Source organism: Peromyscus eremicus, unplaced genomic scaffold (genome assembly GCF_949786415.1).
Source record: "Peromyscus eremicus unplaced genomic scaffold, PerEre_H2_v1 PerEre#2#unplaced_3318, whole genome shotgun sequence".
Lineage (NCBI taxonomy): Eukaryota > Metazoa > Chordata > Mammalia > Rodentia > Cricetidae > Peromyscus > Peromyscus eremicus.
Window position 1 is genome coordinate 10607 of NW_026737552.1, and position 26948 is coordinate 37554.

General features: G+C 52.5%; 2 protein-coding genes across 2 annotated transcripts; one reads left to right on the plus strand and one right to left on the minus strand.

Moving 5' to 3' along the window:
• The first annotated feature begins 561 nt into the window (after nt 1-561).
• Ccdc63 (coiled-coil domain containing 63) lies at nt 562-23533 on the plus strand. Its single transcript, XM_059253180.1, has 12 exons — nt 562-656; nt 2203-2315; nt 2680-2849; nt 5125-5314; nt 7277-7396; nt 10726-10907; nt 12150-12331; nt 13878-14098; nt 18161-18235; nt 20263-20455; nt 22027-22230; nt 23342-23533. Exons 2-12 carry the CDS (start codon nt 2307-2309, stop codon nt 23479-23481), a joined length of 1686 nt encoding a protein of 561 aa, XP_059109163.1. The 5' UTR covers nt 562-656; nt 2203-2306; the 3' UTR covers nt 23482-23533.
• A 1036-nt stretch (nt 23534-24569) lies between these two features.
• On the minus strand, nt 24570-26573 carry LOC131902153 (myosin regulatory light chain 2, ventricular/cardiac muscle isoform; the record flags this gene model as incomplete). The annotated part of the gene is made up of 3 exons (XM_059253181.1): nt 24570-24796; nt 26358-26406; nt 26488-26573. Coding segments are annotated over 3 exons (234 nt in total), but the record flags the coding sequence as incomplete, so codon positions are not given.
• Nucleotides 26574-26948: the final 375 nt, after the last annotated feature.

The window sequence follows — 26948 nt, forward strand, 5'->3', positions numbered from 1 at the left end:
TGGGGGGAAAAAAACCAAAAGCCTTGTTCCTGGCAAGAGGGCTGAGCTCTGCACCGAGGAAGACCGCAAGGGTAAACCTTCCCCGGGGAGGCATGCTTCTAACCACTGCCCACCCAGGGGCAGACAGTTGAGAGCTGTGAGTCAAGCAGCCTAAACAGCAGTGACAAGGGATGAGGGTGGGGGTGTTCCAGATGATGGAGGGCTGGCCATGGCTCTGAGTTAGAGTCATTGCCAAGCGTGCGTGAGACCCTAGGGTCAATCTCCAGACAGGTAAATAAATTAAACTAAACTCTGAAAACAAGTCTACGTAGGTCACTGTGTTACAGAAAGGAGGCCTTCAGTGAAGAAGCGAGGGGGACAAGAGAGAGTGGCCCAGGGGAGGGGACGGGAGCTGGCTTGATGGACCGCGTGACCCCTGGGCACGGCTGGTTTGACAGGGGGGCAGCGGAGGGTGGCCCTGGAGTGCGTTGCCCAGCCCCTTCCGGCAAGCTGCGGGTTCCCCGTGGGTCCTGCGGTCTCGGCTGTCCACAGAGAACGCGGGTCGCCGCTGTCACAAAGGCGCGTGTTCCAGGGCGGAGAACGCGGGGGTGCGGAGCTTGGCTGAGTCCAAACGCTCGCGTGCCTCAGTCTACCCGGAGTCGCGGGAGCCGAGGGTGGTAAGTTCGGGCGCACACAGCGCCCCCTGCTGGGAAAGAGCGGAGGCTGGGGGCTGCCACGAGCCTGGGGCGGCCACCGCTGCCACAGACGCTCCCCAGACCCCAAGAGCTATGTCCTCCCAAGCGTCCTCATATTTATTTGCCATTTATTCCCCCATTCGTTTGCTCGAGGCAGGGTCTCATATATCACAGACCGGCCTCGAACTCCTGCCACAGCCAGAGATGACCTTGACATCTGATCCTCCTTGCCTCCACCTCCCAAGTGCTGGCATGGCGGGCCAACACCACCATGCCAGGCTTTATTCTTGTTTTAAAATAAACCGTATCCCTCCCCCAGGAGGATCCCTGCAGAACCCACCTTATCGTTTAAAAGCAGGAAGGAAGCGTGGGCTTCCTGCCCCGGCTGTGAAGTGGGAGATGGTAAAGATGGTAATGGGGGCTAATGAAATGGGAGGCACTCAAGGAGGCCTGGGTGAAGCCATTCATTCGAGCTGTGTTTGGGAAGGCTCCAGAATCTGTCAAGACACGGCCCCATTGTCACGACCTCCTCACTGTCTGTAAGAATCTTCTAGCATTATTTTCCCTTCGGTATGATTTACCAAACTTCAGTCATCCCCATAGCCCCCTATGACATCTTTAAAACATCCGCCCACACAAGCTCCTGGATGCCTTGGGAGCTACATTTTCCTTGCTTCTCAGCCTTCACCCAGGCCTCCTCTCTGCCCAGAGTTCCCCCCTGTTCTATTCGGCTCAGCTTGGTGAGTTCCTAGTCATCCCTCAGAACTCAAACGCCACATCTTGTTGGATGACTCACCGCTCAGTTCCCCCATGATATTAAGCACACAGTAGGGGCTGTTTGCATGCCAAATCGATTTGCACATTTGCACTGCCAGAACTCTTGGTGGCTTACAAGCCCCAGAAAAGTCACTTAAGATTGCTTTCATGAAAGGTGGGGTGATTGGACATGACCCAGAGGCATCTTCCGGTCTGGCTAAGTCCAGAGGCTTTGGCGTCTATGGTTTACCTTGGCACATTAGCTTGATTCTTACCCAGCATGCATAAAGTACTGGGTTTAATATCCAGCACCACATAAATTGGGTGTGATGGCACACGCCTGAAGTCCCAGCACTTGGGAGGTGGAGGCAGGAAGATCAGGAGTTCAAGGTCATCCTTGGATTCATATTGACTTTGAGGCCAGCCTGGGCTATCAGAGACTTTTGTCACGAAATCAAAACCCCAAAAAGCTCCATCAGGGTGCTCACCATCTGAGGCCTTTGCGCCCCTTTCCTTCAGAGATGTGGGGAGCCGGGTGACAGGCTGGAGCCATCTGCCCGGGTCCTAATAATAAACTGGGAGAGGAAGATGTTCCAGGCACGCTTGGCTCTGGGGGGAGGGGCTCTTGTCACATCCAGCACCATCTGCCATGTCCCCTTTGTATGCCAAGCTGTGGGCGGAAGAGGGGACCGTAGGAAGGGGGAGAGGCCCATGGGTCCTCACTGCCAGCGGGGCGGTCCACTTCCTTTTTTCCTCTTTTCACTCTGGGCAGGACATTGCCAAGAGACAGAGAGAGACAGGAGAGAGAGGTGGGCTTGCAGGCTGTGACCTCCAGGACCCAGTGTCTAAGCAGAAAGGAAGCTCAGATCCGTCCCAATGCCAATGGTAGGTGATGACTGCCGGTCACTCACTGTCCCTTCGTGTACCCTCTCATCCTACCCCAACACACCATCTTCTGGGCACCAACTTTATAGACGGGAGGCTAAGACACTCAGGGACAGTCCGTGACTTTCTCAGGCTCACAGCAGAGTGGGATTTGAACCGGGGACCCTAAAGAACACCTTCTCAACTAACTCAGCAAGGCACTTCCACAAGGGAAGTTCGACTGTCACTTGGCAGCCCTGGGCGGGTCTCCCCTGTGACAGACCAGCAGATGACATCACCCTGGGGTGGGCTTCCCCCTTCTCCCGGGAGGCACCTTGAGGGCTTCTCTGGTCACCTGGGCCCCCTCGCTCTCCACCGCGCCCAGGTGAAGAAACACAGGAGGAAGGTCTCTGTAGTCCTTCCGGAACTCTCCGAGAAGGCCAAAGAACAGCTGGCCGAGGCGGAGCTAAGGAAACTGAGGCAGCAGTTCCGCAAGATGGTGGAGAGCAGAAAGTCCTTCAACTTCCGCAACCAGCGCATGATCGCCAACCAGTAGTAAGAGGGGTGTCCCCGGGGCGGGCCTGGGGCACAGCTGAGGGCAGGGGGCACCCCGAACCCAGCTGGGGACCTTTTAGCCTGCGCTCAAGAGCTTCATAGGATCCAGAGCACCCAGTGAGCAGGCTGATCCAGGGGTCTCGGAGGCCCCGGGGGACAGGTGGCCCTCAGCCAGGCCCCGTCCTTCCAGCGGATACCCCTTGTCCCCTCTGCCCCAGCCAGGGCCTTGCAGACACACCCTCATCCGTCCATCCCAGTCCCAGCACGGGGGAACCTGATGGGTTCAGGTGTCTACTCCTCTCTAACCAGCTGCGGCAGGGACGGACGGGGCGGGGCCGGAGGATGCCTCGTGGGCGTGGCCATCCTCCGGCAGGTGTCGCCAGGGATGTTCCCAGGCGGCCACTGCAGGGCCCAGCTTTTTGGAATTAGGGTGATGAGACCCTTTCTACAAAGGCAGAAGCCGGCCTCCATCCATCCTCGCTGTCTGGATCCTTGGAGTTCAGAGGAGGGGAGCGGAGAGGGGATCTTTCATTTCCCGTGGATCCGTTTACTCCGGCGAGGCTGGTCCCTAGAGGACATCCCAGTCAATTTTTAAAGGAAGTCTTTTTTTTTTTTTTTTTCCAGAGCACTTTACCGCCATCTGTTGGAAAAGTGCTCCTTCTATAGAACCAGACGAAATGTCTCAGGCTAGGGAGATGGCTCAGCTTGGCCCCAAACGGCCTGAATTAGATCCCAGAGACCCACGAGGTTAGAGGTAGAGAACTGACTCCCACGTTGTTTTCTGACCTGCATACTGCAGTGTGGCATGCTGACACCCACGCACATGTTCATACATCGTGCACACATAAATACATGTTGAGAAAAGAAAGACAAGGTAAAGGCTGGAGAATCGGCTCACCAGTTAAGAGCATTTGCTGCTCTTGCAGAGGAACTGAATTCGGTTCTCAGCCCCACGTCTGTCTCACCACCTCCTGTAACTCCAGCTCCAAGGGCTACGTCCATCTCTTCCCACCTCTGTAGACAACCCCCCTATGCCCACTCCCATATATATAAAAACGACAGAATAAATAAATATCCGTGCATGGCGGTGCACACCTTTAATCCCAACACTTGGGGGGCAGATGCAGTGGATCTCTGTATTTTGGAAGCCAGCCTGCTCTAAGTAGAGAGTTCTAGGCCAGCGAGGGCTACAGAGTAAGACTCTGTCTCAAGATAAATACATTGTACAAGGAAAGCATGGATATGCTCTGACTGTGAGAGCCGCCTTACACTTTAGGGCACTGGCTCCCTTTATCCAGCCCCAGCCCTGCCCACCAGCCAGCTGCCTTTCCCCGTACTCACTCTCCTCTGTGCCCGACTCAGCTGGGCACATTTTCCTTCCACTTAAACAAGGTCCCCTCCATGAGGGAGCTGAGGAGGGAGGAAAGTCCCAGTAACCTTGAAGACCAGCTATTAGATTCACTAGTCACCCATGGCCTCTGAAATGGTAGTGCGTTAATTAAAATTGTTTGGGTCTTGGTGCACACCAGAAGTGGGTCAAGGGCTCACTGGGGACAGTGCAGGGACAGGGCATTTATCTTGTTATTGTCTTTGTAGAGTGTCCCATTGTCCCATCACTTTCATCCTTGGACCATGGCCCACTGAAGCTGCCTTTTTTTTTTTTTTTTTTTTTTTAATTCCAGACAGGGTTTCCTTGTATAGCTCTGGCTGTCCTGGAACTCGCTCTGGAGACCAGGCTGGTCTTGAACTCAGAGATCCACCTGCCTCTGCCTCCGGAGTGCTGGGATTAGAGGCATATGCCATCATACTGGGCCCCATCTTGTTTTTTTGAGACAGTGTCTCTCATTGGCTCTGAGCTCGCTGACTGGGAGAGACTGGAGGGACAGCTAGCCCAGGGGTCCTCCTGTCTCCACTTCCAACACCTGACTCTTTGCATGGGTGCTGGATGGACCTCAGGCCCTCATGCTTACACAGGAAACATTTTTACCAACCGAGCCATCTCCCCAAGCCACTCCGTGAAGGGTTTTGACAGGCACCGGGGCAGCCTTCCCCTGAGACGCATGCACCCCTCAGGGAGGTGGAGCATGTGAGATGGGAAGGACAGGGGTCAGAGACATGGGGTTCCAGGTCTGGACCAAAGCCCCCAGCCATAAAGCTTTCTCCTCTCACTGGGGCCCAGGCCAACCCCCAGACTCCTTTTGGGGTGGGGCACCCTGTGGGTTCTGCGAAGGTGGTTTAGGGGCTGCTGGGTTAAGTCCGAGCTGCCTCCCCTCAGTAAGGAAATCGAGAATCTGAAAGCTGAGCAGGCAGAGACCACCCTGCTTCTGAGCCTCATGAAGTCTCCGAAGAACCTGGACCTGAACCAGAAAAACTTCATGGAGCTGCGCTTCCTGCTGCAGACCAAGGGGGACTATGAGGCACTTATCACCTCCATGAAGGTTCTGTTGGGAGAGCTGGATGACAAGGTGAGGCTTCCCTGGGAGACTCAGCAGAAGGGGCCAGGGACAGCACACCCATGATGCCGTAGGCAGAGTGGACCGTAGCACGGGGGGAGCTCAGCTCCATTGACTCTTCATGTCCCCTGCCATCTCAAGGCTCAGAAGCAGCCCCAGCATCCTCAGCATCCACCAGCACGGGCAAGGTTCTGGTGCTGTAACAAAGATCACCATTGGCTGCGCATAATGCTAGTTTCTCCTTCCTTCATGCTATGCACCAATCTGTTTATCTTTTTGTCCTGACACTGAGATGATGGACAGCTTCTCTCTGGGACACTGCTAGGTGCTATGGCAGGAGCAAAGCCTTCTAGCAGGTCTCATGTGGGCCATGGGATGCACATGTCATTCTGAGAATGATCTATTGGCTTAAAATAGTCAACACCACCCATCACTAGGGCAAGCCTCCTGGATGGTGGTGGTGGCCAGGTCTTGTTGCATCCCAATCCTTCCTCATAAGAAAGGGAACTTACTCTGAGCTATTGTGTATGTTTGGAAGTATGTAACTTTTCAATCAATTTGTATTTATTTTTGAGGCATATATTTGTAGCCCTGGCTAGCCTAAAGTCACTCTGTAGACCAAGCTGGCCTTGAAGTCAGAGATCCACCTGTCTCTGCCTCCTAAGTGTTGGGATTAAAGGTGTGAGCCGTCATACCCAGCCACCTTTACTCTTGGTTTTTTTGGTAAGATTTTATTTTGTTTTTAATTATATGTATACGTCTGAGTGTATGTGTGTGTATGTGCATGGAAAAGCAGTGCCCATGGAGTCTGGAAGGTGGTGTTGGATCCCCTATAGCTGAGTTATTGAGACAAGTGATGTCTCTAGGAACCAACTTTAAGTCCTCTGCTACCCCTGAGGTTGGAATCTAGGACCTTGTGTATGGGAGCCAAGCCCTTCATCACTGAACTATGTCTCTGGTCCTTTATTTATTCACTTTAAACCAATATGGTGCCTGAGCAAGACTATAAAGTAGCAAATGACACTAAATTCAAATGCATTTTGCACTTTGGGCCATCCATATCTAAAACAGCCCCGTGAAGTCTTTCTGTAAAAGACCTCACAGCCATATTTGGGTTTTCCGAGCCACAGCGCCTCTATGGAAACTAAACTCGAGCTGTGTAGCACCAAGGCAGTGGCCACAGGCGATACAGAAATGATTGGCTTTTCCAATAAATCTTTATTTGTAGCAGTAAGCCGTGGGCCAATTTCCAAAGGGCTGTAGTTCGCAGCCTTTGGTGTGACTGACATGCTCAGAGACTGCACACATGTGGAAGGCAGTCAAGGATTTAGTGGGTGCTGCTGAGCTGTGTGGGCTTCTTGTGTCTGATGGCCTGATTTCCAAAGTGGGGACTGACTCTTGGGAAAGTTCCAGATCCATCCAAGGACAGTCTTCCCATGATGTGTACAGTGACGCCATGCCTGGTCACTTCTGTAAGAGCCCCCAGTTCTATTCATAAGCAGAGAAACTGCACAAGTAGGGAATGTCCAGATGGCCACTGGGAAGTCACAATGGTGTCATCAAAGCAGCTGGAGGTATTCTGCTCCCACGCTCTAGTAACTTCTTAGTCTAACTGGGTTGACAACCACGTTTCACCACCACTGAGGCCAATGCTGTTCCCTCTAGAAACCAGGGCTGTCGGGGCTGGAGAGATGGGGAAGTTTTTTTGTTCACTAGTAGGAAAATTCACACTCAGAGCCACGGGTCTTTTTTTTTTTTTTTTTTTTTTAACCCTGGATGGGTGAGAATAAATTGAGTCAGGAGCCAAGTCAGAGCTCTGTTTACAGGACGAGAGTCAATCTAAATTTTGCTTTAGATCATTCCCCCGTGGAGGGGGCAATCTGTGCCCAGCGGGGTGGATGGATGCCGATGCAGCTCAGCTCGGTGCTCCCCACCCTGCAGCTCAGTACTCCCCACCCCCCATCTCTCTTTCAGATTGTTCAGATGGAGAGGAAGATCTCCAATCAGAGACAAATCTTCCTGAAGACACAAGAGGCCAATAATCCCCGGAAGCTGCAGAAACAGATCCATATTCTGGAGACCCGACTGAACCTGGTAGATGGGAGCTGTTCTCTGAAGCCTCAGCACCCCACTCCTACCCTCATCCCCACCCTCACCCCTACCCTCATCTCCACCCTCACCCCACCCCACCCTCACGCCCCACCCTCACCCCTACCTGTGGTTGTTTTTTCTCTTTTGGGGGGCCCATCACCTAGCTCCCAAATAAATCACATACGGAAGCTTATACTTAATTATAAATGTCTGGCCTTAGCTTGGCTTGTTTCTTGCAAGCTTTCCTTGACTTTAAATTATCTTGTCAACCTTTTGTCTCAGGGCTTTTCCCCATTCACTTACTTTTGTAAATCTTACTCTTACTCTGTGGCTGGCTTATGGCTGGGTGGTTGGCCCCTTGCATCCTCCTCCTTCTCTGGCGTCTAGATCTCTCTCTTCTCCCAGATTTCTCCTTCTATATATTCTCTCTGCCTGCCAGCCCCTCCTATCTTTTCTCCTGCCTTGCTATTGGCTGTTCAGTTCAGTCAGGTGTTTTAGACAGGTACGGTAACACAGCTTCATAGAGTTAAACAAGTGTAACATAAGCAAAAGTAATACACCTTAAAATAATATTCTACAACATCTACCCTCATCCCCACCCTCACCCCCACCCTCACCCCCACCCTCACCCCCACCCTCACCCCTACCCTCATCCCCACTCACACCCCTACCCTCATCTCCACCCTCACCCCTACCCTCATCCCCACCCTCACCCCCACCCTCATCTCCACCCTCACCCCTACCCTCATCCCCACTCACACCCCTACCCTCATCTCCACCCTCACCCCTACCCTCATCCCCACTCACACCCCTACCCTCATCTCCACCCTCACCCCTACCCTCATCCCCACCCTCACCCCCACCCTCATCTCCACCCTCACCCCACCCCCAACCCTACCCTCTTCCCCACCCCCACTCCTCTATCCTTCCAGGGATGAAGCGAGACCACTGAGCTGTCAGTGAAACACACACACACTTGCTTGATGCTTGACAGAGGGTGGACTGAGAGTACACCCCACCCACTGGAACACCCACCCACTGGAACACCCACTCACCCATCCCTTACCTCAGGCCCTACCATGTCCCCAAGGCCACCAGGCAGATCTAGATGCACCCCTCCCCTGGCAGGCAGCTCAGGCCTGCTGTCACTGTTGTCCCTTATGCAGCATTAGGCACATGAACTTCATCATGGGGAAGGTCATGTTTGTAGCTGGAGAGTTTCTCTCCGGGTCCTGCCAAGCCCCTGCAGTCCCACAGCCCACTTATAAAATAATCACTCAGAAGCTTATGTTACTTATAAACTGTATGGCTGTGGCAGGCTTCTTGCTATCTAGTTCTTATATCTTAAATTAACCCATTTCTATAAATCTGTACCTTGCCACGTGGCTCGTGGCTTACCGGTGTCTTACCGCTGTGGCTGGCAGTGTCTCTCTGCCTCAGCCTTCCACTTCCCCGAATTCTTCTATCTCCTTGTCCTGCCTATACTTCCTGCCTGGCTACTGGCCAATCAGCACTTTATTTATCAATCAGTCATCCACAGCACATGTTTTCTGACTGGTCACAGTGTACAGTGACATTTACTGTAAGTGTCCTCCAGTTCCATAGTGGCTTGTGATGGAGTTGGGAATGTCACCCTAACCCAGCTGCAAAGTACAGAGCTGGAAGTAAGGCCCCTAAGTAAGGCTTTATCCAGGTGCTACAAATTATTTATTTTTAAAATAACTTACTGATTCTTATTTTATGCGCATTGACTAGTGTTTGTTTTGCCTGTGTATATGTCTGTGTGAGGGTGTCGGGTACCCTGGAAATGCAGTTACAGACAGTTGTGAGCTGCCATATGGGTGCTGAGAATTGAACCCTAGTCCTTGGGAAGAGCAGTCATTAACTTCAGAGCCATCTGTCTCTCCAGCCCCCTGCCCTCTAATTTATATTTATTTATTTGTTTACTTACTTATTTTTTGAGGCAGGGTCTCAAAAAGCCTCTGCTGTCCTGGAACTCACAGAGATCCACCTGCCTCTGCCTCCCGAGTGCTGGGATTAAAGGTGTGCGCCACCACACCTGGGCTCAGAAGAGGACCCAGGTTGGTTTCCTAGTTCACAACTACTTGTAACTCTGGTGCCCTCTTCTGGCCTTCTCAGGTACCTGCACTCAGGGTGTGTATACACATACATGCAAGTACTCACACAAACACATATAATACAGTAAATCTTTTAGAATTAAAAAAAAAAAACTCTACAGAAACCCATGACTGGGACTAGAGAAAGAGACGCACAGAGCACATGGTGTAAAATTTAAGGAGGCTCTCACTCACCTTTGGATTTGTAGAAAGCAGGGTGGATACCTGGCTGCAAGTGCCTCCTTAAATTCTAAGTCCAGATTGCCTGGCTCCCCTTGCCTCAGTTTGGGTCTTTCAGAAACCCAAGGCTTCTCAGAAACACTTGGAAAACCTCTTCAAATCATTTACTATTGGCAATCTTTTTCTCTGGTTGCTCACCCCCCAACATCCATGGAAGAATTTCACATCCCCTCCAAACAACCCCCTCCCAAGCGAAAGCGTTAATTTACTAAAAGGGAAAGAATACAGGCAAAAGCTGCATGCCGCTGGCTTTAAAATTGAACGTATGCATGTGGGAGTGCAGGAGAGGTCAGAGGACAGTCTGCAGGAGTCAGTTCCGTTTCTACCGAGTGGGTCCAGGCATCAAACTCGGGTCACTGGGTTCGGTGGCAAGGCTGCTGCCACTTTCCCTGCTGAGCCATCTTACTGGTCCTGTTAAAGTTGTCACAGTTGGCTTCAGATGTCAACTTGACACTCCTGGGAAGAGGGAGTTAAGTTACTCAGGAATTGCCTCCATCAGATTGGCCTGTGGGCAAGCCTGAGGGGCATTTTCTTGATTGCTAATAGATGTAGGAGGACTCAGCCCCTAGTGAACGGTGGGAAGGTGGGCCTAGGCTGTACAGAGAAGCAGGTGGAGCAAGCCGTGAGGTGCAAGCCAGTAAGCAGCTTCCTCCACGGCTGCTGCTTTAGTTCCTGCCTCCAGCTGGTTCCTGTCTTGGCCTTGATCAATTGATGAACTGCGTGAGTTGTAAGCAAGATAAACTCTCCTTCTAAATTGGTTTTGGTCAGTGTTGTATAAAAGCAGCAGAAAAGCAAACCTGGATACTTTTATTTGTTTGATTGAGTGTTTTGCAGGGGACAGTTTCACACTGTAGCCCTCGCTGGCCTGGAACTGTGTGCTGCTGGCACTCAGTGGGCAGCAACAGGGCCCCGACATCCTCCCAGGACCATCCCGTCTGGGTGTGAGACCCTGTTTGAAGCACAACCTCCCCACAGGTCACTGTCCACTTTGACAAGATGCTGACCTCCAATGCCCAGCTCCGGAAGGACATTGAGGATCTCCTCTTTGAGAAGGCCGCCTATGACCATGTCTACCAGCAGCTTCAGCGGCGTCTGCAAACACAGAAGAAGACCATGAATGTGGCCATCGAGCAGTCTGCCCAGGCCTATGAGCAGAGGTGCTTGGGAAGGCCCAGCTCCCAACTCAGTACCCGTTTGCTCCTCTTAAATGCCTGGACCATAACTCACAGCAGCAGCAACCCTGGACACTGACCACGTACCCAGTAGGGTGCCATGTACCTTGGTTCTTCCGTCTTCCTCCCCACGGCATGAGGAATTAGTGTCTCCTCTTTTCTCAGAACAAACAGGAGCCCGTGCAGGACAGTGCAGATGGTGGGGGGGGCTGGGACTCCAGCTCTCTGTCCCCTACATGGTCCCTGGTCCTGGTCTGGGGCAGAGGTCTTTATCCATCTAAGTCTTTCCTGGCACAGAGTGAGGCTGTGGAGAGAAGAGGCCTTAGAGTCAGGCATGTCTGGGGATGACTCCTCCCTCCATCACTTCTGCTTTGTTGTAGGATCTATGTAGGTGGTAGGGAGCAGAAACTAATCCATGCATGGAAGGGATAAGTCGTGATGACGGTGGTGATGAGGATGATGGGGTGATGATGTTGGGGATGAAGATGATGGTGATGATGGTGGTGATGAGGATGATGGTGGTGATGATGTTGGGGGTGATGATGATGGTGATGATGTGATGATGAGGATGGTGGTGATGTGGTGATGATGATGATGATGATGGTGGTGAAGGTGATGGTGATGGTGATAAGATGATGGTGGTGATGATGATGGTGATGATGTGGTAATGAGGATGGTGATGATGGTGGTGATGAGGATGATGGTGGTGGTGATGAGGATGGTGGTGGTGATGAAGATGATGGTGATGATGGTGATGACATGGTATTGAGGATGGTGGTGATGATGGCGGTGATGATAATGGTGGTGGTAGTGATGATGTTGGTGTTGATATTGGTTAGGAAGGTGGTGCTAGTGGTGGTGACTGTGTTAGTGGTGACAGGAAAGTTATTTCCTGGGGTGGACTAGACTGACAGATCTGATGGAGTCCTGAATTTGGTCCCCACCGCCAGAAAAAAAAAAAAATTGCAAAGAGCTGGGTGGTGGTGGCTCACGCCTTTAATCCCAGCACTCGGGAGGCAGAGCCAGGCAGATCTCCATGAGTTCGAGGCCAGCCTGGTCTACAGAGCGAGTTCCAGGATAGGTGCAAAGCTACACAGAGAAACCCTGTCTCGAACAAAACAAAACAAAACAAAACAAAAAATTGCCAAGAACCTCGAAGAAACCCGGGGCCACTGGGCAGGCATGTAGTCCTCTGGACACTAAACCCCATCTGCCGTCTCTCCACAGGGTGGAAGCCATGGCCCGGATGGCTGCCATGAAGGACCGCCAGCAGAAAGACATCTCTCAGTACAACCTGGAGATCCGTGAGCTGGAGCGCCTGTACGCTCATGAGACCAAACTCAAGTCCTTCCTGCTTGTCAAACTCAACGACCGCACCGAATTCGAGGAGCAGGCCAAGAAGAAGGGAGGTAGGAGCCACAGTCTCCCCTCCCCCACCCTCCCTCCCCGTCTCACTGCTGCCAGCCATAGCCAGTAAAAACACAGCACACCTGGTTAAACGTAAACCTCAGGTTCGCGATGAACACACGTTTAGGGTAAGTTTGTGCCACGCCGTCCTGGGGCTACACTTCTGAGAGATGCTTATTTCTTAGCTGCAGTGAGGACTGACTACACACCGGGCACTTGGTAGTGCTTTTATTTTTTATTTATTTATTTATTTATTTATTTTTTTTTTTTTTGGTTTTTCGAGACAGGGTTTCTCTGTGTAGCTTTTCGCCTTTCCTGGAACTCGCTTTGTAGACCAGACTGGCCTCGAACTCACAAAGATCCGCCTGGCTCTGCCTCTCGTGTGCTGGGATTAAAGGCGTGCGCCACCACCGCCCAGCTACCATTTTATTTTTAAATGATTATTTTTCTCATCTGGGCATGGTGGTGCATGTTTTTAATCCCAGCACTTGGGAGGCAGAGGCAGGCGGAGTTTGAGGCCATTCTGGCCTCTTCACATTTTTAACATGGGTTCTGGGGAATCGAACACAGGTCCTGACACCTTTGTTGATCAGTGTGGCCTTGGACCTTGTCTCAAAAAAACGCTTTATTTTTGTGTCTGTAAGTGTATGCCACCTGTGTGGGGGTGCTGGCTGAGGACGGGAAAGGTTGTCAGATCCCCTAGAACTGGAGTCATAAGTAGTTGTGAGCCCCAAGATGGGCTGGACCTTGAACTTGGGTCCTCCAGAGCAGGCGGTGCTCATAACTGCTGAGCCATCTCTCCAGCCACACCTTGTCTTTTGAGTCAGTGTCTCTCAGTGAACCTGGTTCAGCTATACTGGCTGGCCACCGAGCCCCAGGGAATCCTCCTGTCTCCACCTCCCCAGGCTGGGATTACAGGCACACATGACACTCAGCTTTTTGTTTGTTTGTTTGTTTTTGTTTTTCGAGACAGGGTTTCTCTCTGTAGTTTTGCATCCTTCCTGGAACTCACTTTGTAGACCAGGTTGGCCTGGAACTCACAGAGATCCGCCTCCCGAGTGCTGGGATAAAAGGCGTGCGCCACCACTGCCCGGCTAAATGTTATTTATTTATGTATTTTTTTGTGTATGAGTGCTCTGTCTGCATGTACTCTGGTATGCCAGAAGAGGGCACCAGATCTCATTACAGATGGTTATGAGCCACCATGTGGTTGCTGGGAATTGAACTCAGGACCTCTGGAAGATCAACCAGTGCTCTTCATCACTGAGCCATCTCTCCAGCCCCACACTCAGCTTTTTTTTTTTTTTTTTTTTTAACCTGTTCTGGGGATTGAACTCAGGTCCTCGAGTTTGTGCAGCAGATACGTCGCCAGCTTTCCCAGCCCCTCTTTAGATATTTCTGATGTGGGTCACAAGCAAAAATGCCTCCTCTCCTGGCAAACTCTCGCCCCACTCCCCAAGACAGTGATGAGAACGGGGAGCCCGTGTCCCTCTCCACACCCCCTGTGGTCTCTCCTCTCACCCCCACCCCCGCCCCGCCCCTCTCCAGTGGCCAAGGTCAAGAAACCCGGGAAGAAAAGCAAGGGCGAAAGCTTCGAGAGCTACGAGGTGGCGCATCTGCGGCTGCTGAAGCTGGCGGAGAACGGGGACCTGAACCAGCTCACCAAGGACTTCCTGGCCAAGGAGGAAAAGAACTTTGCCCGCTTCACCTACGTCACCGAGCTCAACAACGACATGGAGACCATGCACAAGAGGACCCAGAGGATCCAGGTGCGTGGCTAGCAGGACCTGGGAGGACCGGGGCCTGCCTGTCCCAAACAGCCTTCCCCGACACGTCCACCTGCTCTGCAGACAATGTCCGTGGGCCCTGATAATGACAGTGAGTTCGGGTCCCCACCCCGATCGTGACAGTGGCCACTGCGGCAGGTGCCGTCCACACTGGGCTGTGAGCTAGGAAGGCACTTGAAAAGTGTGTTTTATTTTATGGGTATGGAGGGTTTGCCTATGTGTGTGTCTGTACACCATGTGCGTGCAGTGCCCACAGAGGCCAGAAGAGGGCATCAGATGTCCTGGAACTGGAGTTACAGATGGTTGGGAGCTGCCCTGTGGGTGCTGGGAATCGAACCCTGGTTTCCACAAGAGCAGCCAGTGTTCCTAACCTCTGAGCTATGAGCCCCATTCCTCTACCTTGTCCTCTGAGACAAAAATCTGTCACTAAGGTTTGGAGCTCAACAATTGAGCTATGCTGTCTAGACATTGAGCCCCAGGGACCCTCCTGTCTCCCCATTTCCCATGCTGGGGTTACAAGTGCATGCCATGATGACCAGATTTTTTACATGGGTTCTGGGACTGAACTCAGGCCCTGCCGCCTGTGGCTTCAGAGTGGAAGGGAAATAGTTAATGCTTATCTTGGACAGGACCAGTGCTCATCAGCATAGTCCCCTCTGACAAGGCCTGAAGGAAAAGAACCTTCTGCCTTTATGGAAACCCATAATGCCTCACACCTGGCTCATGGGCCTCCTCACTCTGAGCAACACATAGGGCTTCTGGACACAAACACGTGCCCAAAACAGAGTCCATACCACTTAATGCCACATGCCAGCCCATTCGGAACCTGGCTGACAGCTGTCTTTGTGGCTCAGAACCAGTGATGACCCCCAGTGCCCCCAGCTGCTCCTAGTTGTATCACACACACCCTCCTCCAACGGTTCCCTCTGACTGTGTCCTGACCCCTCCCCCTCTGAGGATGTTCCCCAGGCCTGACCCTGACCCGCTGTCACCTGGGGGGATTCGGTATACCTCCCTCTGAGGCCCTGTCATGTTTATGGGGCAATTTCCCACTTGTGGGGTATGTTGAGGACTGGATACCAGGCCCTTGCCTTTCCCCTTGATTGACGGCAACTGGCCAGTCACTTTCCAGGGGTTCTGCTGACTCCAACCCAATCTCAACCACAGGAGAGCCGAGGTCACCAATGTACGTCCCCACAGCCGACTTCCTGTGGGTTGTTGGGACTCAAACTCAGGGCCTCGCGGTTGCATAGCAAAGTGCTTTACCCACAGAGCCAGCCCCTAGCCCTTCAGGAGGCTAGTCTCCCTGGAGCTCCAGGCTTCAGCTTTTCCTTGGGGTCCATTGCCTTAAATACGTCTGTAAGCCACAGGGAGGAGCTTAGTAGCTCTTTAGACGACCCTGGATCCTGCCACATTGCTTTGCTTCGTGTTTTTTTTTTTTTTTGGTTTTTCGAGACAGGGTTTCTCTGTGTAGCTTTGTGCCTTTCCTGGAACTCACTTGGTAGCCCAGGCTGGCCTCGAACTCACAGAGATCCGCCTGCCTCTGCCTCCTGAGTGCTGGGATTAAAGGCGTGTGCCACCACCGCCCGGCCTGCTTCGTGTTTTTTGAGACAAGGCTTCACTCAGTAGCCCAGGCTGGCCCGGAACTCACAGCAGTCCTTCTGCCTCAGCTTGGTGATTGCTGAGCTTTCAGGCATAATAAGTCGCCAGGGAGCATCTCTACTTAAACTAGGATTTGGGTTTTCTTTTTAATCCCCCCCTCGTTGTATACATCCAGCTTCACCCCTTCCTAGGGACCAGGTCACAGGTCCATTCTCTCTGATCTCCTGTTAAGATTTGTTTAGTAGGCGGGGGTTGGGGATTTAGCTCAGTGATAGAGCGTTTGCCTAACAAACCCAAGGCCCTGGGTTTGGGCCTCAGCTCTGGGAAAAAAAAAAGTTTCAGTAGGGCTGGAGAGATGGCTCAGTGGTTAAGAGCACTGGCTTCTCTTCTAGAGGACCTAGGTTCAATTCCTAGCACCCACATGGCAGCTCACAACTACCTGTAACTCCTATTTCAGGGGACCTGACACCTTCACACAGACACATGCAGGCAAAAAAATGAATGTGCACAAAATAAAAACAAATTATTTTACAAAAATATTTGTCCAGTAACTGTCAACATTTAAAAAGCAGAGCATTCAGCCAGGCAGTGGTGGCGCACACCTTTAATCCCACCACTCAGGAGGCAGAGCCAAGTGGATCTCTGTGAGTTTGAGTCCAGCCTGGTCTACAGAGTGAGTTCCAGGACAGGCACCAAAACAACACAGAGAAACCCTGTCTGGAAAAAACAAAACAAAACAAAGAAACAGAAAAGCAGAGCATTCTACATACCCCCCCCCCCCCCCCAATTTCTAGTTTCTCTGGGGACATCAAATCTGACACAAGGTGGCAATGTGTGCAGGCCACTGTGGACCGTGAGTGCGTTGTCACTGCCCTCTGGTGGCTGTCTGCGTTATGGCAGGAAGGTCTTTGTGGTCCAGGCTGTTCTGGGAGGGAGCGCCTTACTAGTCCCTGTGGGGTGCGGATGCAGATGGATGTGAGGCTTGCTGTGTGGCTGGCCTCTGGCTAGACTGGAAATGTCCACCACACCCTGGACCTTTGAGGGCTTTGGGTAAGGTGGACTTTCCCTCTGTTGGCCTCAGTTTCCCAGTTTGTCCTGTGATGTTGGGACCAGCCCTGTAGGCTCCAGGCTCTTTGCTCTGTTTGCTTTGGAACTCTGATTTAGAGCTCAAGTATCTGTTGGGGAAATACTGCATCCCAACTCGCAGGTGTCTAGGACACATCCATGCCTCTGTAAATGGGCTGATAATCGGCATTTAGCCATTTGTATGCGTGGGCCACCCTCTCCCCCACACCCTTTGAATTTACGATTAGTGGTTGATTTCTCAACCACTCAGTACGTTTGTCTCCTCACTGGAGTGGCCAGAATCTTCCATTATTTCCACTGTTCCTTCCATTGTTTCTTTGCTTTCTTTTCTTTCTTAATTATTTATTATGTATACAGTATTCTGCCTGCAGGCCGGAAGAGGGCACCAGATCTTATTATAGATGGCTGTGAGCCACCATGTGGCTGCTGGGAATTGAACTCAGGACTTTTGGAAGAGCAGCCAATGCTCTTAACCTCTGAGTCATCTCTCCAGTCCCCCTTTCCCCCCTTTTTTTTGGAGCCTGTCCTGGAACTCACTCTGTAGACCAGGTTGGCCTCGAACCCACAAAGATCCGCCTGGTTCTCCCTCCCGATTGCTGGGATTAAAGGCATGTGCCACCACTGCCTAGCCTCTTCCATTATTTCTTGAGATGAGACATGGGGATGGGGACTTTTGTGTCAAAGGCTTGGACACACTGCACTAGGGACTGGTCAGAAAGGCTGGGTCACTCGCCTGGCTCCCGACCTGGAACTTGGAGGGAGTCTGGCCATCTGAGTGAGGGATTCAGATTCTGGTGAGGGTCTGAAGGACCCTGGGCTAAGCTGCTGGGTCCAGAGAAGAAGCCACCAGTTGCTCATGGCTGTTTAAATTCTTTATAGTGTGGTACAACAGAAACTCCAGACGCCCAAGGGTGGGAGCCATGTTTCAAGTGCCCACGTGTGGCTGGTGACTACGGAATTAATACAAGTAGAACGTGAAGGAGTGTGTTGATTACTCTGCTCTAGATGGTTCTAAACCTGTGGGCCAACCTGAGACCACCAGAAAACACAGATACTTACATTACGATTCATTACCCTGCAAAATTATAGTTATAAAGTAGCAATGAAAATCATTTTATGGTTGGTGGGGGGGGGTCACCACAGCATGAGGAACTGTATTAAAGGGTCGCAGGGTTAGGAAGGTTGAGGACCGCTGCTCTAGATAGTTGTAGATGATTCTCAGAGAGGATTCCTGCGGAGTAGGAGGGGGCAGGGGGAGGCTCCCTGATGGGTTTACCCAACACTGGAGTAGGGTTAGATGCAGTGGGAAGAGCAGCTGATGTCTTTTCCTCACTGGTCCCCTTCTGTCCCGCGCAGGATGACATCATCAACCTTCGGTCCCAGCAGCAATCCTCTCACGAGGGCACCCGGAGCGTCCTGAGACAGATGGAGGTGAGCTGGGTGCGGAGGGAGGGGTGGGGGAGCTTCCCGTACCTGTCTGTCGTCACCTGTCCGTTGTCTGCCAGGTGGCCTGTCCTGACACCACTTGTCCCTAAGGTCTGTTTATTGTGAAGACCAGTCCCTTTCCAGGGGGGGTCGAACCCAGGCCCTGGGGCTGCAATTCGATCCTGACACATCTCTGCCTCAGTTTCTCCTTCTGATGACTCCTTGGCCCAGCTCCACCGTTTTCCACAGTAATAATGGCCACACGCCAACCTCCTACATCCCCCCCCCCACCCGCTTCCTCTCTGTGCTGGGAATCAAACCCAGGGCCTCCTGCACCCTAGTTCCCCACTCTGCCACTGAGCCACAGCCCACACCCCACATGCAAATGCTTCCTGGACTAGTCAGTAGAGACCACCCGTGTGCTCTTCCGGCCCCGCCCTTCACCACCCTGGGAAGCAGGTGTCACTCAGGCTCTTTCCATTTCTCAGGTGAGGAAACAGGCTGGCAGAGGTCATAGTGGGGTGTGGGGTGGTGTTGTTTTGTTTTGGCACAGGGTCTCACTATGTAGCCCTGGGGGGGGGGTGTCTGGAATTAATTATGTAGACAGGGTTGGCCTCAAACTCACAGAGATCCTCCTGCCTCTGCCTCCCCAGTTCTAGGATGGAAGGCGCGCTCTAGTCCCCTTCCCCTGATGATGCCCTGGGAGCCTGAGAAAGCTAGAAGTTTATTTTTTTTTTTTGTTAAATAAGCTGAAAATGGGCACCTCCAGGATGGGACAGTAGGCGTCTTTGTGATGTCATCTGCCACCCAGGCTCTCCTTGGTGCGTGTTTTCCATCCCAAGGATGCCTGGTGGTTGCATTACAGCAGCCACGGACCCAGCCATCCCATGGACGCTTCAGGCAGGAAGAAGGTGGGGTGGGGTAAGAAGGCCACACTGGCTGAGGCAGGGAACCTGGGTTGTTTATGGGGCTCGTAGCTGGTCACACTGACCCCTCCGGAGTCAACAGGTTCTCTCATGAAGGTATTGGGAGACTGAGTCACAAACATTGGAAAGATGTAATCCCGCCTGGCTGGCTGGGTGTGGCGTGCACGCCTGTGATACCCATGCTCGGTAGGCTGAGGCAAGGGCTCTTCTTTGTATCCAGACCAGGCTGGTGGTGCTATTCTCGGACCTGCCACCGGGGGCAGCAAAGCTTAGGCCAAGGAAGAGGCGCCGTGGCTGAGCCAGGGGGTCTTGGGAGCTGTTGTAGTTCGGGCTTTAATCCCAGCACTCGGGAGGTAGAGGCAGGCGGATCTCTGTGAGTTCGAGGCCAGCCTGGTCTACAGAGTGAGATCCAGGACAGGCACCAAAACTACACAGAGAAACCCTGTCCCAAAAAAAACAAAAAAACAACAACAAAAAAAAAAGTTATTGCTCTGAGTGCCTAACCTGGGCTCCTGGGTAAAGAGGAGATGGTGAAGAGGGAGGAGGGGTGGGGAGGGTTCCGACCCACCCCCCCACACCCCCATACCCCCCCACCCACCTCCTACCAGGCTACCACCACCACTCTATGAAGATAGGAAACAGTAAATACAGGGCCAGGAAGAGGAGACCCCAATAAAGGCACTGCTAGTCCCAACCCCAGGGAAGAGTCTGGGATTCGAGGAGGCCCCAAGCAGAGGGCTAGGCTGGGGACCACCACTGCCCCGCCTGCAATCACTTATTTTTTTGAGACAGAGTCTCATGTACCCCAGGCTGGCCTCAAACTCTCTATGTAGACAAGGATAACCCTGGACTCCCAATCCTCCTGCCCCCACCTCCAGAGAGCAAGAGTTAGAGGCGCGCACACCACACTGGGTTTAGGCAAGTGCTCTACCCACCGAGCCACACCCTCAGCGGTCGTTTTTTCTTAATTTTGTTTGCCGCTGACAGGAAGCTCATTTCTTTGATCGAATACCCCCTCTGGGGTTTGCAAACCTGTGTAGGGTCCACCAGTCACCTCCACAGAGAGACCCCAGCCTCACGCCGGGCCTGGTTTCTGTCTACCCCCAGGAGAAACTGAGGAAGACCACGGAGGAGGCGGATGTTTATGAGAACAAATACAAGGAGATGAGTAAGACCCTGGAATACCTCAAGACCTCGGTGGAAAAGCTGTTTAAGAAGATTAACTGTGACGCCACGGAGATCCTGGGGAAGCTGGGTGAGACCGGGAAGATCACGGACATCAACCTCCAGCAGTACTTCGGTGAGCCAAGCTGGGGCCCACCCGGCTCTTAGGAACTCTTTTCCAGCATGCTCTATGACCAGGTACAAGAGCTCTTTCTTGGGTTGGTTTTTGAGCACAGCTATGCTGCAGCCTGCCTGGGTTCGAATCCCGATTCTTCACTTTCTAGCTGTGTGGCTTTGGCCACGTTCCTGACCCTCTCTGTGCTCAGGTTCTTTCCCCTCCAAACTGAGGGTAAGCTCAGGAGCTACCTCATTGGGTTATTGGGAGGTTTAAATATGGGATAGTGGGTGATGATCTCAGTTGACACAGGAGAGGGGTTTAGTGAAATCCAATGCCCTTAATGAGAAAAACTGAAACTAAAAGGGAGTTTTCTTACACATGTACACAAACACTATACACATACATGCTCACACACACCTGTATACATGGATGTATACACATACACATGCATGTGCGTGCACACACACAGGCACCCATACAAACACTATGCACACAGACACACGTACACACATGCACAAAGACACATTCAAACGCATACAAACACCATGTACACATGTGTGCACGCGCATGCAAACATACACACATAGATGCACATACATGCATGCACATGCATGAGCATGCACAATTATGCACCTATACAATGCACGCATGCATGCACATTCATACACACACACACACGCTTCATATTTGAGCCTCATGTTTTTTCTCTAAGATTAGGAAGTAGGCAAGGGTGGAGCTCCCATTGAGCTTATTTAGTGCTGTTTAGTAATCCTTGCCAAGGCAATAAGGCAAGAAAAAAGGATAAGGATAAAGGAAACGAAGATTCCGCGTGGGGCCCAGTGTGTAGTGAACGCTTGCTGACTGCCTTATGCATGTCCAGGTCTGGCTCCAAGTTCAGGGTGTAGAGGGGACATGGAAACCCAGATGATGGCAGCTTGGCATGAATGGTACCCACTATTAACATTTAACACACAGGGGCTGGAGAGAGGCTCAGTGGTTAAGAGCAGGTACTGCTCTTGCAGAGGACCTGAGTTTGAATCCCAGCACCCACATCAGGTATCCCAGGCAGAAGGAACGGCATAAACGAAGGCCTGAAGATCAAGCTACCCTCGCTTTTAACTTATAGTGGAACGCTGGTTTTTGACCTCCTCACTGTCAACACTGAGGGAGCCCTTTTTGGACCATGCTTTCCGAGAAACTGTCACTCATGGTGCTTTGAATGCCTTCGACCTGCTGTATGCTCCCATGAGCAGCTCTGCCTGTGTGTGTTAAAAGAGAGATTTCGTGCCAGGCGGTGGTGGCGCACGCCTTTAATCCCAGCACTCGGGAGGCAGAGCCAGGCGGATCTCTGTGAGTTCGAGGCCAGCCTGGTCTACAGAGTGAGATCCAGGATAGGCATCAAAATTACACAGAGAAACCCTGTCTCGAGGGGGAAAAAAAGAGTGAGATTTCTGTGTCCAATGAGCTCAGAATGTCTCAGCCAGTGGCCGGGCAAAAGTGAACATCTAGAGCATAAGCTCCCATCCCCCCTCTATTAGAATAGCGGACACCAGGCTTGCAGCCGTGACCTTGACCCTCTTGTCTTCCAGCCATCATAGAGAAGAAGACCAACGACCTGCTGATTCTGGAGTCCTTCCGGCGCCTGCAGGAGGCGGAGGGGCCCGATGTCGATGTCCCACAGCCCTTCGTCAACCCCTTCTGGGGCGGCTCTGCCCTCCTCAAGGCCCCTGAGCCCACAAAGGTCATGCCCCCCGTCTTTGGGTTAGAATCCTTCAGTGACAAACTTGAAGAGGGTGAGTTCTTGCTCAATGCCACCCAGGCAGGCCAAGAGTGCCTTAAGGAGCCTGAGTCCCTACAGGGTCTGTGGGCCAAGCCTCAGTTTCCCTCATTACTTCATTGAGTGACATCACTCTGTGTGAGAGACCATCACCCTGTGTGAGCGACATCACCTTGTGTGAGGGACCATCACCCTGTGTGAGCGACATCACCTTGTGTGAGGGACCATCACCCTGTGTGAGCGATCACCACCCTGTGTGAGCGATCATCACCCTGTGTGAGGGACCATCACCCTGTGTGAGCGATCACCACCCTGTGTGAGGGACCATCACCCTGCGCCACTTGTTTGAAAACGCAGACGGGAATAGATCCTTATGGAAAACAGTGGTTGAGTGGAAGTACAAACTTATTCCCTGCAGCCCTAAACCAGAAACAAGCAAAGGACCCTGCACACACACACACACACACACACACACACACACACACTCATAAATACACACTCACACTCATAACACTCATAACCACAGATTCACACACAGTCATATGCACATACTCACACACACCTACTTGCATACACTCATTCACATTCACACTCATAAAATAAACTCATAAACACAACTCATTCATACACGCTCATACGCACACACTCATGCACACACATACACATACTCATACACATACTCACATATACATTCATACACTTATACACACACCCATACACATACTCACACACATATACACACATACACATACTCACACACATACACACTCATACACAACACACACACACACACACACACACACATGCATGTGCACATGCATCATTAAGTTAGTCAGAACTTAACAAGCACACAATGGAGTACTATGCAGCCACGAAAACAAATGTCCCTCTGGGTAGCAATAGCTTGGCAGTCAAATAGATTGCCATCCAGCTTTGTCCTTGCTATTAAACCAGTGGGGTCCCCCACTCTTTGCTTGGGAATTCCCTGAGGGCACATCTCTGCTTGGCGCTCTTAAGGGCTTTCTGCCCCATGCCCAGCCCCAGCCTGGTGGAGTGGCACTGTCCCCGGGAAGGAAGTGAGCTAGACATCACCTCCCAGTTCCTCACAGTCTCTGTCCCGGGTGCAGTGGAACATCCCCTGGACCACAGTAGCCTCCGGCAGCTGGTCTTGGAGAACTACCTTCAGAAGGACCGTGGCAAGGACCTGCAGGACGCTCTGTTGGAGAAGGCGGATGAACTCAGGGCCAAGAAGAAGGTGGTAGGCTGAGCTGCAGGTGGCTGTGGTCCACACCCAGAGAGAATAAATGTTTGCTTCCTGAGCCCCAGGGCCTTTGCCTGTGCTATGCTGGGGAACTCTGAAGACTGGAAAACCAGCTTTGCGGTGGGGTGGGGGTGAGAAGGATGGAGCTCAAAATCCGGGGTCCTAGTCTCCTTGCTTCTGGAAGAATGGGTGTCCCTGAGGCCACAGGTGGGGTATGGATAGTGCAGAGTTTGGGGGACCCACCTTTTGAATCCCAGCTTCCTGCAAGGGGCCCATGGGGACCTCATCGATTGCAAGGCTGGATCTGACCCTGGGTATGGGGGTGCAGGTTCCTTCTCTCTCAGGCAGGGCTTTGCTGTGTAAACCCAGGCTAGCCTTGGATGTCACCATGTTTGGGTCCCAGTGATTCTCTTGAAGTTGGCTTCCCATTTCTTAGTTCATCCATGGGACTCAGCTCTAGGGGTAGGTAAAGGCCCCGGTCAGGGGAGCCAGAGACTGCCACCAGTTTGTTTGGTTTTTGAGATAGGATCTCACTATGTAGCCCAGGCTAGCCTGGAACTCACTATTTAAACCAGTCTAAGTCTGGAACTCACAGAGATCCTCCTACCCCTGCCTCCTGAGTGCTGGGATGAAAGGTGTGCACCACCATGCCCATGCTGTGCCTTACCCCCCCCTTCCCCCCCACCCCCCACCACCTTTAAGGGCTGGGCTCCAGAACGGAAACAGAGCTAAGGGAAGGCCGCCTCGGGGCAGAGAGAAGAGAGAGAGCTAGCACTGGCCACTCCTGGATGCAGCTGCTTCTGAAGCCCGTGGACTTCTGAGCTTTTGGAACTTGATGGTTTTTCTTTTTCTTCTTCTTTTCTTGAGACAGGGTGTCTCTGTGTAGCCCTTGGCCATCCTGGAACTCGATCCGTAGACCAGGCTGGCCTTGAACTCAGAGCTCTGCCTACCTCTGCCTCCCGAGTGCTGGGATTTTGCCGCACGAGGCAAAAGTCATTGGTTTTCCGAAGCGAGAATCCTGCAGCCTTCACACAAACCCAAATACTTGGTGAGTTTGGCTACACAGGCCCCAATGAGCCGACAGCCACCATGACTAGATCCAAAACTTAGTGTTTATTTGCACACGGCCTTGGGATGGCGTGCCCCAGCAGGCTGGGGCGGCAGGGGCTCCCGGGCCGGAGAGCAGGCTGTAGGTCACCTGAAGCCGTGGCTCAGGGCTCACTCAGTCCTTCTCTTCCCCGTGGGTGATGATGTGGACTAAGTTCTTGTAATCTAGATTGCCCGTGACATCTGGGGGAAAGGCTGCGAACATCTGGTCGATCTGAGAGCAAGAACAGTGGGTTACAGAGACTAGGAGAGCGGCAAGGGGCAGAGAGCGCCTCAGATCCCAGGAGAGACCTGAAGGACCCCCCACACCCCCCATTCCATTCCACAAGCCAGGCCTTCCCTGTGACATCTGTCACCAGGACTGAGGCAGGAGAGGCAGTCTACAGGTCTAGAAAGTCCAGCTTCCGGGGCACTCAGGCCAGGCTACTGTCCTGGCTCAGCGTCTCTGTCCCCATTGCTCCTGGGTCATGACCATCCCTGCCTCTATTCCCCAGGGTGACCCCCACAAGGTCCCCTAGACACCCCAGACACCCTGCAGGAGAAAATGAGAGATCCAGCTGCACAGGGAGCTAGGCAGGTCAGGCTCGGGTATGAGAGGGCCTGGTGGGGACTGCGGCTGAATGCAGGCCAAAGACCAGTGGTGGTCACCGTGACCAGTGAGGTCCTATTCTTGGAGGGAAACCAGAAATCAAGGTGGGTTATTTTACATGCAGTCTCCCTGTTTAAAAAGTATTGGGCCTGGTGGTGGTGGTGGCGCATGCCTTTAATCCCAGCACTCGGGAGGCAGAGCCAGGCGGATCTCTGTGAGTTCGAGGCCAGCCTGGTCTACCGAGTGAGTTCCAGGAAAGGTGCAAAGCTACACAGAGAAACCCTGTCTCGAAAAACCAAAAAAAAAAAAAAAAAGTATTGGATGAAGCAGGCATAATGGTGCCTGTGATCCCAGTACAGGGGGGCAGAGACAAGAGGACTGGGAATTTAAAGTCACCTGGATTAAGCAGCAAGTTCCAGGCCAGCCAGGGCTGTGCAGTGAGACCCTGTCTTTTTGTTTGTTTGTTTGTTTGTTTTTTGAGACAGGGTTTCTCTGTGTAGTCCTGGCTGTCCTGGATCTCGCTCTGTAGACCAGGCTGGCCTCAAACTCACAGAGATCCACCTGCCTCTGCCTCCCGAGTGCTGGGATTAAAGGCGTGCGCCACTGCTGCCCAGCTGAGACCCTGTCTTAAAAGGCACCCCCCCCCCACACACACACACGGTTTGAATGGTTACTATTGGTCCCTCCACCCACCCCACCCCGACTCTTCTCTATCTTTCAGTGCTGAAGATCGAACCAGGCCAGTGCTCTAACTCTGAGCTACGGCCCCTGTCTTGTCAGTCTTTTATTTTGTGGCAGGTCTCACCAAGTTGCCCAGGTTGGCCTTGAGCTCTGTAGCCTGCGCAGGCCTGAAACCTGCAATCCTCCTGTCTCAGCTTCTCTGGTAGCTGGGATGGCAGGCCTGTGTCCTGAGGCCTGGCTGGCTCGAACTTGTAACCACCAAAAGACATTGTGCCCTGGCCCCGTGATGGTACTGTGCACTGTGAACACCACGGAGCCCCGTGGCGTGTGGCGGAGGATTCTGTCCTCATCCCATCTTGACAGATGGGGAGACTGAGGCACAGTGAGGTTAAAGTCTAAAGTCCCATGAGTGATGAGGGGGTGGTTCTCTCGGGTGATGTACACCCGAGTGAGACAGAGCTCCTGTGAAGGGGGCTGGGCGGTGGGGACCCTGGGGACCCTGTACCTCCTCTTTGGAGAATCTCTCTGCTTGTGTGGTCAGCATCTCCCGCACACTGTAGGAGAGGAGAGAGCAGGTAATGGTGACATATGTCAGGGTGGAAAGGGGGGATCCCTCTCCCTCAAAAGCCACTCACTAGTCAGCCTTCAGCGACCCTTTGCCTTCAGGGTCAAACACCTTGAATGCGTTGAGAATGGTCTCCTCGGGGTCAGCCCCTGCAAGAGAAGGTCAGCTCACCCATCTGTCAGGGGCCGCAGCAAGCAGGCCCAGGTCCCCCTGAGCCAGAGGGGCCAGGGCCAGGGCACTTCCCTCAGGGAGATCTGGGTTTGCAAGAGGACTGGAGAGTTGGCTTGCTGTTCTGGAGCACCCACAGGGCAGCTCATAACTTCCTGTAACCCCACCTCTTCTGCCCTTCGTGGGCACTGCGCGCATGTGCTGCACACGCTCATATATACGTTAAATGAAAACAAGATCTTTAGAGAAGGTGGAGGCGACAACAGGAAGTCAAATCCAAGAGAGGCTTCGAGAATAAGACTGAGCATTGTGACTCTTGGACTCTGTGGGCTGCGGGGAGCGCCAAGCAAGTTGGCTTTCTGT

Excerpts from the sequence above, each read along its gene's own strand:
- Ccdc63 (XM_059253180.1), top strand. Across the intron at positions 20,456-22,026 it reads CAACCTCCAGCAGTACTTCG|CCATCATAGAGAAGAAGACC; the intron begins GTGAGCCAAGCT and ends CTTGTCTTCCAG. Across the intron at positions 22,231-23,341 it reads CAGTGACAAACTTGAAGAGG|TGGAACATCCCCTGGACCAC; the intron begins GTGAGTTCTTGC and ends TCCCGGGTGCAG.